Source organism: Monodelphis domestica, chromosome 8 (assembly GCF_027887165.1).
Source record: "Monodelphis domestica isolate mMonDom1 chromosome 8, mMonDom1.pri, whole genome shotgun sequence".
NCBI lineage: Eukaryota > Metazoa > Chordata > Mammalia > Didelphimorphia > Didelphidae > Monodelphis > Monodelphis domestica.
The window spans coordinates 184,309,326-184,323,033 of record NC_077234.1 but is presented as its reverse complement, the minus strand read 5'-3'; the positions used below and the strand labels follow the sequence as shown (position 1 = coordinate 184,323,033).

Sequence of the window (13,708 nt, the reverse complement as noted above, 5' to 3'; positions counted from 1 at the left end):
GCAAAAAAAATTTAAATTATTAAAACTATGTTTGGACTGGAAGGCTGCAATCGGTTACCAGGCCCTTCATTCCAGTAAATAAGTTAGAATCATATCCAGCAGAATCTACACCTTAAGAGGAGAGAGAGCTACCCCTAGTCCTTTATCTGTGAGGGGAAACAGTTTGAGAGAATTTCTTTGACGGAACCTTTCCCACCTGGCTGGAGGACCCGGGGGGGAAGGATGTGAATTGATGGAAGGGGAGGCTTTAAACAGTTGCACCCAAGGAGCTTGGGAGGAGGAGGTGGTGGGGCACTGTGAGAGAGCTGAGCATTGTGGGGGTTGCCGGTAGTTTCGGCGGGTTCTGTTAAAATGGCGCCGCGGTTACGCGCCGTTCCTAACCGTTAGGCAGGCGGCTGGTCTGGGATAGTGCCTGTAAGCCAGTGTAGGTAGGCGAGAGAACGGAGTTGAGTAGGCTGGCCGGCTGTGAGGGTGAACACAGCAGTGGAGCCCCGTGTATGCACCCGAGGTGAAGAAGGGGCCGGAGTCAGGTGAAAGAGGAGAGGGCGGGGGTGGGGGGGTGGCGGTCCTTCCTCCCCCCCCCCTTCGTGAGCGCGCGCTCCACTTCTCCCTCCCCGCCTCCCTCCAGCCCTGTCGAGGATGGCGACTCCGGACCACAAGTCACCAAACGTTCTGCTGCAGAGCCTGTGCTGCCGGATTCTGGGCAAGAGCGAAGGTAAAGCCGCGGGACATGGGACGCGCGTGCCTGAGGGAAGAGGGGAGCGCGCTTGAGGGGTGGGGAACGCGCGCGCCGGGGGGGGGGAGGGAGGCTCCTCTTATTCCTCCGCCCCCCCCCCCGCCCCCTCCCCCGAGGCCTGAGTACTCCGTTGCTGCCGTGGAGGCCTGAGGCCACCCTCCTGCTGGGGCATCGAGGCCGGGGCGCCCGGTAGCCCTAGCTGTCAGCGCCCCAGTTGTAGGCACCGTGGGGCGGGTCCCGCCTGGCGGAGGCTGAGTCACTGCACTTGGAGCTCACCCCGCCCCCGTCTCTTGTCCATGGATAGGGTGAAGATGGTAGCGGGGGAAAATTTATACCCTTTTGGGGTGGGTGGGTCACGTAATGAGGACGGGAGAGCAGACTCCTCTGGTTCTCTGGGAAACTTAGTGGGGTGGGAAGGGTGAGTTTCCACAGCTGCGCAGGAGTGACTTCAACGTGACAGCCACGGTGACCAAGATATGGTCACTTTGTTGGAGAGCTGCAGATTTGCTCTCCCCCCCAACCCCCATCGGTAAAATTGAACTAGTTTCGTGGCTCCATCATGGGTTGAGGAAATATCGAAAGGATGAAGGAATGAGTGGGTAATGAAACTGCTCAGAAACTTGACACAATATGTAAAGAGGCTACTGTTTTGTCACGAGTATCACACTTACAAATATGAAACACAACAAACGGATCTACAATATCAAAAGATAAAAGACGAAAAAGCCCCTTTCTTCTCCCTTATTTTCTGGAAAGGCTTTCATTATAGGTCCTGTAATGAGAGTTGCAGGATAAACCTAGATGAGTTCCAGTAGGTTCTGAGATGGTTGTGTGCTAGGGTAGAGGAATTTTTTTGTTGTTGCCCGGAGCAATTCATGAAACTAGGCATGGAGGGCTTGTAATCTTGTGATCTACCTTCACTGAGGGAGTTTCAGAATTAATGAAATCTTAGATTCTTGGATGTATTGAAATAAGAAATTGGATTCCTCATAAGTGAATTTTATAAATAAATGAAGCTTCTCCCATTTAGCACCAGAGCTTTAAAAATTTTTAGCTTTTTTTTGATAATGATCTCTCCAAAATATGAAACATACTTTTTTGTTTTCTTAAAATATGTTGAACAAAATTTAAACTTTTATTTTTTATGACAAATCATTATGATCAGTAATTATTTCAGTGGCTTAGGTTTGCAGGGAATTTGGAAGGGTACTGGGCGATTTGCCACTAATAATAATACCTGAAGTTTGTAGGTTTTAAAATCACTTTACATAATTGTCTCATTTAAGCTTAAATAACTCATTGAGGTAGGGTCTGCAGGTATTAATTCCAATTTTCAGATGAAGAAACAGTCCTACTAAGTTTAGGTGATGTGTCCCCTGGTCAATAAATAATCAATTTGGTTGTAATTTACATCTAGGTCTTAAGAACTTCTAGTCCTATCTGTTGGGCTCTTCTGAATTATGTAAATTGAGTTTTCAGTCTGTTTTTCTCTTACCATCTTTGTCCACTTTCCCCCATTTCATTGTGTGCCTTCCTTCAGGATTTCTGCTTTTCACCTCCTAATTATTTCTTTTAATCAGTTGTGAGCTGCCAAAATTAGCTAATTTTGTTAGGATTTTCATAATTTAAACTAAATAGGTCCTGAATAAAAGCCTTAGAGACTTAAGTATGAACGCATTGAAAAGGTTTGTGCCTTTAAATTTTGTAAACTTAGAGGTCTTTTCAGTTTACTCTTACAGGTGTTTCTGCTGTGTTTTGGATAATTGAGATTAAGTGAAGTTGATATATTTATATTTAATTTATGCTACTATGTTTTGATGAATATTAATAATATTTGCTATTTCATTCACAGAGAAAAGGAATAATAAAATGTAAATATAGGATCATGAGTTTAAATCTGGAATGATCTTAGAGATTGATTTTAATACCCTTACTTTAAAAATGGAGAAATGGAATTGCAGAGATGTGGGATGGTTTGTCCAAGATCACTTAAAGTGGTAGAACTAACATAGGAAACCAAGTCTTCTATAAATCCATTATTTATTCATTTACCTCACACTGCTTTTAGTGATGGATAGTTAATGGCATTTTTAGATATAATTTGTCAGAATCTTCGTTAAAATGTTTATCTAGTTAGACTTTTTATATGGATGACTGATGTTAGTGTGATTGACATTGGAGTTTTTGTAAAAAATATTCAATAACCATTTTTGACAGCAATGCCCTTTGTGAGGTTTTGCTTTTGTTGAAACAACAAAATCACTCAATTGTTTTAAAGGTATATTTTTAAATTACTATAACTGACATCATGGGATCTCCCAAAGCAAAGCATTTTTCTGTTTGTGGTACTTGCATTCATAATGTAAAAAAAAGTGAGTTATGCCACTTGTAAAGTCTGACATACCTGTGAACTTGTTGGGTTGTGCAGGGATAAAGTCTATATATCTTCTGTCATCTAGGAGTTCATGCATGCACATGTATAAATGTGTGTGTATATATATTCATATATATACTTATTGGTACCTCCCAGCATGTTTTATTATGTGACTTTGTATAAGTTACATTACTTTTTTCTCTAATCTGGAAAATGAGAGATATGGATTAGTTCCTTCTGGCTATTAAGTTCATTGATCAATTTTATCATGTTACTGAGCATCTGTACCATGTAAGTTAATATACTTCAGCTCTGTAGCAAGTACAAAAAAGTGTAAGATTCAGTTCCCGTCCTCAAGCCTAGTCAGATAAGGCATAAATATATGAATAATAATACTAGAGAGAAGTGTTTAGTTCAACAATATAAAAGGCAGCATGTGGTTAATCTCCAAATTAATGTACAGACTATTGTATAAGAGATGAAAAAAACTGGGCTGAAATGGATTAGGATGCCTTAATGGGAAAACAGGGATTTAATCTTCATCTTAAATGATGGATGAAATAGAATATAACAGAACTTATGAATGAATGTTTAGAGGTAGAAAAGCCCAAGACTAGCAGATCTTAAACTGTACTATAAAGCAGTGGTCATCAAAATAATATGGTACTGGCTAAGAGACAGAAGGGAGGATCAGTGGAATAGACTTGGGGTAAATGACCTAAGCAAGATAGTATACCAATAAACCCAAAGATCCCAGCTTTTGGGGCAAAACCCCACTATTTGACAAAAACAGCTGGGAAAATGGGAAAACAGTATAGGAGAGATTAGGTTTAGATCAACATCTCACACCCTACACCAAAATAAATTCAGAATGGTGAATGACTTAAATATAAAGAAGGAAACAATAAGTAAATTAGGTGAACATAGAATAGTTTACCTGTCAGACTTATGGGAAAGGAAAGATTTTAAGACCAAGCAAGAGTTAAGAGAATATTACAAAATGTAAAATGAATAATTTTGATTACATTAAATTAAAAAGGTTTTGTGTAAACAAAACCAATACAGCCAAAATTAGAAGGGAAGCAACAAATTGGGAAAAAAATCTTCATAACAAAAACCTCTGGCAAAGGTCCAATTACTCAAATTTATAAAGTGCTAAATCAATTATACAAAAGATCAAGCCATTCCCCAATTGATAAATGAGCAAGGGATATGAATAGGCAATTTTCAGATAAAGAAATCAAAGCTATCAATAAACACATGAAAAAGTGTTCTAAATCTCTTATAATCAGAGAAATGAAAATCAAAACAACTCTGAGGTACCACCTCACACCTAACAGATTGGCTAATGTGGCAGCAAAGGAAAGTAATAAATGTTGGAGGGGATGTGGTAAAATTGGGACATTAATGTACTGCTGGTGGAGTTGTGAATGGATCCAACCATTCTGGAAGGCAATTTGGAACTATGCCCAAAGGGCTTTAAAAGACTACCTACCCTTTGATAAAGTCATAGCACTGCTGGGTTTATACACCAAAGAGATAATAAGGAAAAAGATTTGTACAAAAACATATATAGCCATGCTTTTTGTGGTGGCAAAAAAATGGAAAATGAGGGGGATGCCCTTTGATTGGGGAATGACTGAACAAATGGTGGTATCTGTTGGTGATGGAATACTGTTGTGCTAAAAGTAATAATGAACTGGAGGAATTCCATGTGAACTGAAACAACCTCCAGGAATTAATGCAGAGGGAAAGGAGCAGAATCAGGAGAACCTTATATACAGAGAATGATAACATTGTGGCACAATTGAATATAATAGACTTCTCTACTAGCAGCAATGCAATGATCCAGGACAGTTCTGAGGGACTTATGAGAGAGAAGCTATCCACATCCAGAGAAAGAACTGTGGGAGTAGAAACACAGAAGAAAAACAACTGTTTCACATGGATCAGTGGGGATATGATTGGTGATGTAGACTAAACAATTACCGTAGTGCAAATATTAATAATATGGAAATAGGTCTTAAGGACATATGTAAAACCCAGTGGAATTGAGCATTGGCTATGGGAGGGTGTGGGAGAAGGGGAGGGAAAGAACAGGATTCATGTAATTATGGAAAAAATATTCTATGTTAATTAATTAAATAAACTAAAAGAAAAGAAATGAAAAGACCTGCTGGGAGGTAGTGATCAGTTTAGTTAGATTGGAGGTTTTGGAAAATTAAGAATTTGCAATAAAAACTAAGAAGGTTTGGGGGCAGATTTTTTTAAGAGTCTCAAACTCCCCCAGACTAAGTAATGCGTTTGGACTTTATTCTTGTAAACATTGAAGAACATATATGTGTGTATATATGTAAGTATACATATATACATATATGTATGTATATCTGCTCTGTGCAGATATATATATATATATATATATGCATGTTTGTGCAAGCTCATACAAACAGTAAATCCTACACTATATACACTACACTACACTACCCTTTGGGTAGTGAGTTCTAGGTAACCCAATTTTTCAGTGAATGTTAACCTTTGAAGTAGCAGAAATCTTAAATAACTTCTTAAATGAAAAGCTTTCCATAATACTTCCTTACATTAAGCAGAATATATAATTTAACTTTTTCATGATAATTTAGAGACATAAGAAAAATGAGTTATGATCTATATCCAGATGATAGGTTATTGATTTGAATGGGCACTGATCTTATTATTGGCCTTGGAATTTACTTTCTTGAAAAAGTTTGTATTAATTTGCTTTTTGGTCCCTTGCTTCTTCCTTTTAAAAGAAGACTAAAAAAGTATATGTAACATTTTAATCCATTGGATAGTTTAATATATAGTTTGCCTTTCTGAAAAATTAATGAATCAAATGATGTCCAAACCTCTCAAATGCTTTTTTTCCTTGAAAAACAAAGAAACTACTAATTTTAACTGTTACTATAAAATGATTTTTCAACATCATTCAGAATATTATTGGTCATTTGGCTTTTGTGACATTGTCTTGTCTGCATAATTTCTTTTACTAGATCATCATTCCCCTACGGTGGCATTCTATCTCCTGCATAGAATCTTATCTCCAAAAATTCTTGTCTTCAAGGCTAAAGCTCCTGTGTCATTTATGGGAAGCCTTTTCTGGTTTCCCTTTCTGTCCCACATCTTAGTTCTCTTTTTTCTCTTCAAGTTATTTTTATTTATTAATTTGTGTATTTTCTTTATATTCCTAGCATTATGTTAGCTCCTTTTGGACAGAGGTTTTAAAAATTTTTTCCCTTTTATTTTCAGCTCCTAGGACCTTTTTCATAGTAAATGTTTAATAATTTTTGTTGAATTGAAAGAATGTGTTCCAGGATCTGTTTTGTGGGCTAATTACAAAACCATAAATCTTATATTGCAGTTAGAAAATTATGACATTTCTGAAATATGGCACCATATTTTTTTCCAACCCAGTTTTACTATTTGACTTTGAATAGAGTTACTAGCTCAAACTGCATTTAAAAAATATCATCTTTAATGCAATAACAAATTTGACAGAACTGTACAGGGGATTAGTTTTCTTATGAAGTCCTGTTATATTTATGTTCTTAATAATGGTGTTATTCATTGATTGACTCAATGAAGTAATGTTGACAGTCAGGAAGGTGGTTAAATTATGCTTTGCTTTGTAAGGGAAGCTCTATAATTGTTTAGCAAATAAAAAGGCTTTTTTTTCTCTCACAATAGCATCTATGTGCTAGTATGAAGTACTCATTGACCATAAAATAGTTCTTTAGCACTGTAGGTGAAATTCAGACATTTTACATTTTAGTATCCATAAACATCTAAATACTTCACATAGCATATCTCTTACCTCATTTTATTCTTACAGTGACATTGTGAAATCAGACAAGGAAAGTGGTGTCAATCTTCATTTGATGTTTAAAGAAATTGAAACACAAGGAGTTACAACTTGCTTATGGTCACAGCTATACTGTGGTAGTAAACACAGAGCTAGACCCTAACCTAGGCTTTTCCTAACTCCCTTACTTACTTTTTTTTACTAGAACAAGCTGCCTACCATGTTGGAAGGTATAGAATTACAATTACTTTTCTAGTTATTTTAGGGAAGGCATTCTGAGGAGATAGGATTCTGGAGTTCAGTGATAAGAAAAAGAGAACATGCAGTCTACTGGATGTAATACAATCAACAAGTAGGAAACTTAGATAATTTTTGTTTTATTTTTTTAACTTCAGTACTTAGTACAGTACTTTTCATGTTTTTCTTCTTTTCAGGTTCTTTTTTTTTTTTTAAAGCTCTTGCCTGCTGTATTGATACTAAGTATTGGTTCTAAGGCGGAAGAGGCAGAAGAGTAAGGGCGAGGAATTGAGATTGATCCTCTAATTCTTTGCCATTACCTGTAAATCTTTTTGCTTTTTTCCCCCTCCTCTTTGGGATACAAACCCAGTAGTGATATTGTTGGATCATAGGATATGCAGAGTTTTATAGCTTTTTGGGTATAGTTTGAAATTGTTCTTCAGAATGGTTGGATCAGTTCGCCATTCCACCAACAATATAGTAATATCTTCATTTCCCACATTCCGTCTAACATATAATTTTCTTTTTCTGTTATATTAGATATGATGGTGTAAAATGGTACCTTGCAGGTGTTTTGCATTTCTAATCAATAGTGATATAGAACATTTTTCCATATAACTATCAATAAGCCTTGATTTATTCATCTAAAAACAGCCCTTTGACTCAGTACTCTATATATTTAAGAAACAAGGCTTTTATTAGGGAAACTTGCTGTAAAATTTCCCACTAGCTTTCTTCTTCACTTGTAATTTTGGTTGCTTTGGTTTTGTTTGTGCAACACTTTTTAAATTTGATATAATAAAAATTATCCACGTTTGAGCATAAATTCTTCCCTTATCCATAGATCTTTCTGAAAGGTAAGCTATTCCATCCTCCCCTAATTTGCTTCTGGTAGCTCCCTTTATTTCTAATCTATTTGGCATGAGATTTACTTTTTTCCAGTTTTCTTAGCAATTTTTGTCAAGTGGTGAATTTTTGTTCCCAAAGCTGGCATCTTTGAGTTTATCAAACAGTAAATCCTATTGTGTATTGTGTACCTAAATATTCCATTGATTCACCTTTGTATTTCTTAGCCAGTATCAGATAGTTTTGATGATTACCACTTTATAGTACAGTTTGAGATTTGGTATTGCTAGTCCAACCTTCCTTCACATTTTTTTCTGTGATATTCTTGATCTTTTGTTGTTCTAGATGAATTTTATTATTTTTCTAGCTTTGCAATTTTTTGGTAGTTTGGTTAGGATGGCACTTATTTACTTATTCAGTAAATTAATTTAGGTAGAATTATTTTTTTTATATTGGCTCAATCTATTCAAGAGTAAAGAACATTTTTTCCAGTTGTTTAGATTTGACTTTATTTGTGTGGAAAGTGTTTTGTAGATTGTTCATATGGTTTTTGGGTTTGTCTTGGCAGGTAGACTTGGCATATTTTCTGTCATCTAGAGTTGCTTTAAATGGAGTTTATCTTTCAATCTCTTGCTGCTGAGCTTTGTTGGAAATATAGAGGAATAGTGATGATGTAGGTTTATTTTATATCCTGCAATTTTACTAAAGTTGTTAATGATTTTAACCAGTTTTTTAGTTGGTTCTCAAGGATTCTCTACAAGTATTATAATTTCATATGCAAAGAGTGATAGTTTGTTTCCACTTTGCTATTCTAATTCTTTCAGTTTTTTTTCTTATTGCTATAGCTAACATTTCTAATTCAATATTGGATAATAGTGATGATAATGGGCATCCTTGCTTCACCTTGATTTTATCTGGGAAAGCTTCTAGCTTATCTCCATTATAGACATACTTGTTTATGGTTTAAAAATGATAAGTAGTATGTATCTAAGGAAAGCTCCATTTATTCCTATGGTGTCTAGTGTTTTAAATAGGAATGGGTGTTGTATTTTTATCTAAACCTTTTTTCTTGCCTCTGAGACACGATTTCTGTTGGTTTTGTTATTGATGTAGTTAATTATGCTGATAGTTTTCCTAATATTGAAATATCCCCATATTCCTGGTATAAATTCCACCTGATCATAGTGTATGATCCTTGTGATATGATATATTGCTGCAATCTCCTTGCTGGTATTTAAAAATTTTGCATTTATTATTTCATCATTGCATCACTATTCATTAAGGAAATTGATCTTTAATTTTCTTTTTCCATATTTGCCTTTCCTTGTTTAAGTTATCAGTACTGTATTTGTATCATAAAAGAAATTTGGTAGGACTCCTTCTTTCCCTATTTTTCTTTTTTCTTTAAAAAATTTTTTTTAAAAAGCAACTGCCTGACTACAGCGGTTGAGGGGACATGACAGAGGAGAGACTCTAAAGGAAACACTAATGCAAATATTAACAGCATAGCAATGGGTTCGAATCAAGAACACATGTAATACCCAGTGGAATCACGTGTCGGCTGGGGGCGGGGTTGGGGGGGAGGAAAAGAAAATGATCTTTGTCTTTAATGAATAACACTTGGAAATTATCAAATAAAATATTATAAAATTAAAAAAAAATTTTTTTAAACCTTACCTTCCTTCTTGGTATCAATACTCTGTACTGGTTCCAAGTCAGAAGAGTGGTAAGGGCTAGGCATTGGGCAAGTGACTTGCCCAGAGTCACACACCTGGGAAGTGCCCGAGGCCAGATTTGAACCCAGAACCTCTGATCTCTGGACCTGACTATGACAGAGGCTGGCAATCAGCTGAGCCACCTAGCTTCCCTCTTCCCCTATTTTTCATAATAATTTATATAGAATTACAATTAATTGTGCTTTAAATATTTGGTAGAATTCATTTGTCAATAAATCTGGAGATTTTTTTCTTAAGGAGTTCATTTATGGATTATTAAATTTCTTTTTTTTAAGATGAGATTATTTAAATATTCTGTTTTCTGTTAATCAAAGCAGATTATTTTTTTGTGAATGGTCATCCATTTTGCTTAGATTGTCAGATTTATTGTCATGGTTTGGCAAATTAGCTTCTAATAATTACTTTAATTTCTTCTTCATTGCTGATGTATTCACCTGTTTCATTTTTAATGTGGGTAATATGGTTTTCTTTATTTTTTTTACATCAAAGTAACCAACAATGTATTTTATTGTTTTTTCCTCCATAGAATCAATTCCTAATCTTATTCTTTTTTTTTTACTTTCAATTTTATTAGTTTCTTCTTTGATATTCTGTATTTTAATTTGGTTTTTAATTGGGGGTTTTAAATTTGTTGTTTTTAATTGCCTGACCAATTAATTGAACTGCATTTTCTCTATTGATGTAGACATTTAGAGATTTAAAATTTCCTCTAAGTACTGCTTTGGTTTCTTCCTATGAAATTTGATGTCTCATTGCATTCTTTTTAATGAAATTGATTGTTTCTATGATTTGTTCTTTTTGGTCCACCCATTATTTGGAATTATATTTTTTCCAATTAATTTTTAATTTATCTTTTCATGATCATTTATTTAATGTAATTTTTATTGGATTATGATCTGAAAATGATGTATTATTTCTGCTTTTCTTCATTTGGTTATGAAGTTTTTATGTCTTAATACAGTCATTTTTGTGTTGGTGCCATGTACAGCTGAGAAAAAAATATATACCTTCCTATTACTATTAAGTTTTCTGTAAAGGTTTATCATGCCTAACTTATCTAAAATTCTTTTCACCTACTTAATTTCTTTCTTATTTATTTTTCGGTTACCTTTATCTAGTTCTGAGAGGGGAAAATTAAAGTCTTTTATTCTTGTTTAGTTTTGCTATTTCCTGCTGTAGCTAATTTAAATTTCTTTAAAAATGTGGATACTATGCTATTTGGTACATATAACTTAGTATTGATATTACTTCATTGTCTATAGCACCATTTATATTTATTTATTTTATGTGTGTGTGTGTGTGTGTGTGTGTATATATATATATATATACATATGTATATATATAAAACCAATTATCTGTAATGACAAATTTCCACCCAGGTTTTGCGAAGTTGTATGATTGAACTCCTCTCTCCTTTCCTTTCTTCCTCCTGGTGTTGGCAGGTTTGGCAGAATGCCAAAAATGTTGTCTTGTAGTTTTTTTCTTTATGGTCACTAAACTTTTTACATAGTTCTATATTTAGTGATTTTGTTTAAGAAAATCAGTTGAAATGATAAAGTTTTCTGATCTTATTCTCTATAAATTAATGAATATAGGATTCAAAATGTGGTGGTAATTCTGGAGGACAGTTTGAAAAAAAATTATCATCTGCTGAGAAACTCAGCAAGATTTAATGGTAATAATGCTAAGCCCTACTTTGACAAAAGAGAATCCCAATGAGTCAGGAACAAGAAGACCTAGAAGCAAGTATGACAAAGATAATGGGGATCAAAGAGCTGGTTGGAAAGTATGAGCAAAGATTATCTGGATGGTTTGAAACAAGGAGGAAAAGTGAAGAGCTAAGCATAGGAGCATCTCTAATGGTAGATCTCAAGATTACTCTGCTATTGTCAGTGGTTTCATCAGTGACTGCTGTTTTTTTTATGTTCAAATACTTTCCCTCCTACTAGTGTCACTGTTCATACAAATTATAGGTCGCTGTCATCATTACAGTTAGGACACTATTCTTGAAGCTACTGAATATTCAGTTTCTAAGTAATGAATTATCTTTTAATGTGAGTTTTATAGATTGGCTAAGCTTTTTATTTCATGAGGCTCATTGTGTTCAATGTGGTATGTAGATAATATGTTTTTTTAATTTTTAATTTAAAAAAACTTTAGTCAATTTAGAACATTATTCTTTGGTTACAAGAATCATATTCTATCCCTTCCTCCTCTACTCCCACCCTTCTTGTAGCCCATGTGTAATTCCTCTGGGTATTACATGGGTCCTTGATCAAAACCTATTTCCGTGTTGTTGATGTTTGCACTAGGATATTCATTTAGAGTTTATATCCCCAATCATATCCCCCCCTCGACCCATGTAATCAAGCAGGTGTTTTTCTTCGGTGTTTCTACTCCCACAGTTTTTCCTCTGAATGTGGATAATGTTCTTTCTCCTAGATCCCTCTGGGTTATTCAGGATCACTGCTTTGCCACTAATGGAGAAATCCATTACATTCGATTGTACCAAAGTGTGTCAGTCTCTGTGTACAATGTTCTCCTGGTTCTGCTCCTTTCAACTCTGCATCAATTCCTGGAGGTCATTGCAGTTCACGTGGAATTCCTCCAGTTTATTATTTCTTTGAGCACAATAGTATTCCATCACCAACAGATATCACAATTTGTTCAGCCATTCCCCAATTGAAAGGCATCCCCTCATTTTCCAATTTTTTGCCACCACAAAGAGTGCAGCTATGAATATTCTTGCACATGTATTTTTCCTTATTATCTCTTTGGGGTACAAACCCAGCAGTGCTATGGCTGAGTCAAAGGGCAGACAGTCATTTAGTGCCCTTTGGGCATAGTTCCAAATTGCCCTCCAGAATGGTTGGATCAATTCACAACTCCACCAGCAATGCATGAAGATTGTTTCCCAATTTGTTACTTCTCTTATAATTTTTGTTGCATTGGTTTTGTTTGTACAAAAACTTTTTAATTTGATGTAATCAAAATTATTTATTTTATATTTTGTGATTTTTTTCTAACTCTTGCTTGGTTTTAAAATCTTTCCTTTCCCAAAGATCTGACATGTATACTATTCTGTGTTCACCTAATTTACTTATAGTTTCCTTCTTTATGTTCAAATCATTCACCCATTCTGAGTTTATCTTGGTGTAGGGTGTGAGATGTAGATCCAAACCTAATTTCTCCCATAATGTCTTCCAATTTTCCCAGCAGTTTTTATCAAATAATGGATTTTTGTCCCCAAAGATGGGATCTTTGGGATTATCATAGACTGTCTTGCTTAGGTCATTTACCTCAAGTCTATTCCATTGATCCTCCTTTCTGTCTCTTAGCCAGTACCATATTGTTTTGATGACCACTGCTTTATAGTATAGTTTGAGATCTGGTATTGCAAGGCCACCTTCCTTTGCATTTTTTTCATTATTTCTTTGGATATCCTTGATCTTTTGTTCTTCCAAATGAACTCAAGACAGTTTGGGATTTTTATGGTGATTTAATTAATATAGAGGGAAGGAATTAAGGAGAGAGAGGGGAAAGGGTATAAGATTTCTCCGGCCTAGCCTGAGCCAAGGGGATTTCAGAGACCTTCCAGCCATGAGGCCTCCTCCAAGATGAGGGGCCTCTTAGGAGGATGGCCCTTTTAGGAAAGGTAAAGAAAAAAAAGGAATCAGCCTAAACTCAGAGAGCTCAGGGAAGACGCCTCATCTGAACTACGCTACTAAGCTTAATACTAAGCATCAAGGATGCTCACCTCCAAACCTGGACAAAGGCTGCAGCCATGCCAAGCTGCCAAGACTCCTAGCACGAGCTACACCATTGCTGAGCCACCTCTCCGCGAAAAGAGACCGAGAGAGGAAATGACGTGAAATGTATAGACCGTTTTTTTACATCACTTCCTGTGTCTCATATGTACCAATGGTATCTTAAGCTTGACT

At 35.6% G+C, this 13,708-nt stretch overlaps 1 protein-coding gene across 1 annotated transcript in view; it reads left to right on the top strand.

The window, feature by feature from the left end:
• Positions 1-254: 254 nt before the first annotated feature.
• The window catches only part of TUBGCP3 (tubulin gamma complex associated protein 3), a 160,238-nt gene continuing 146,784 nt past the window's right edge, over positions 255-13,708 (top strand). Inside the window, exon 1 of the mRNA XM_056807509.1 lies at positions 255-715. Coding sequence (XP_056663487.1) covers positions 640-715 — 76 coding nt within the window. The 5' untranslated portion in view covers positions 255-639. The remainder of the gene's footprint in view (positions 716-13,708) is intronic.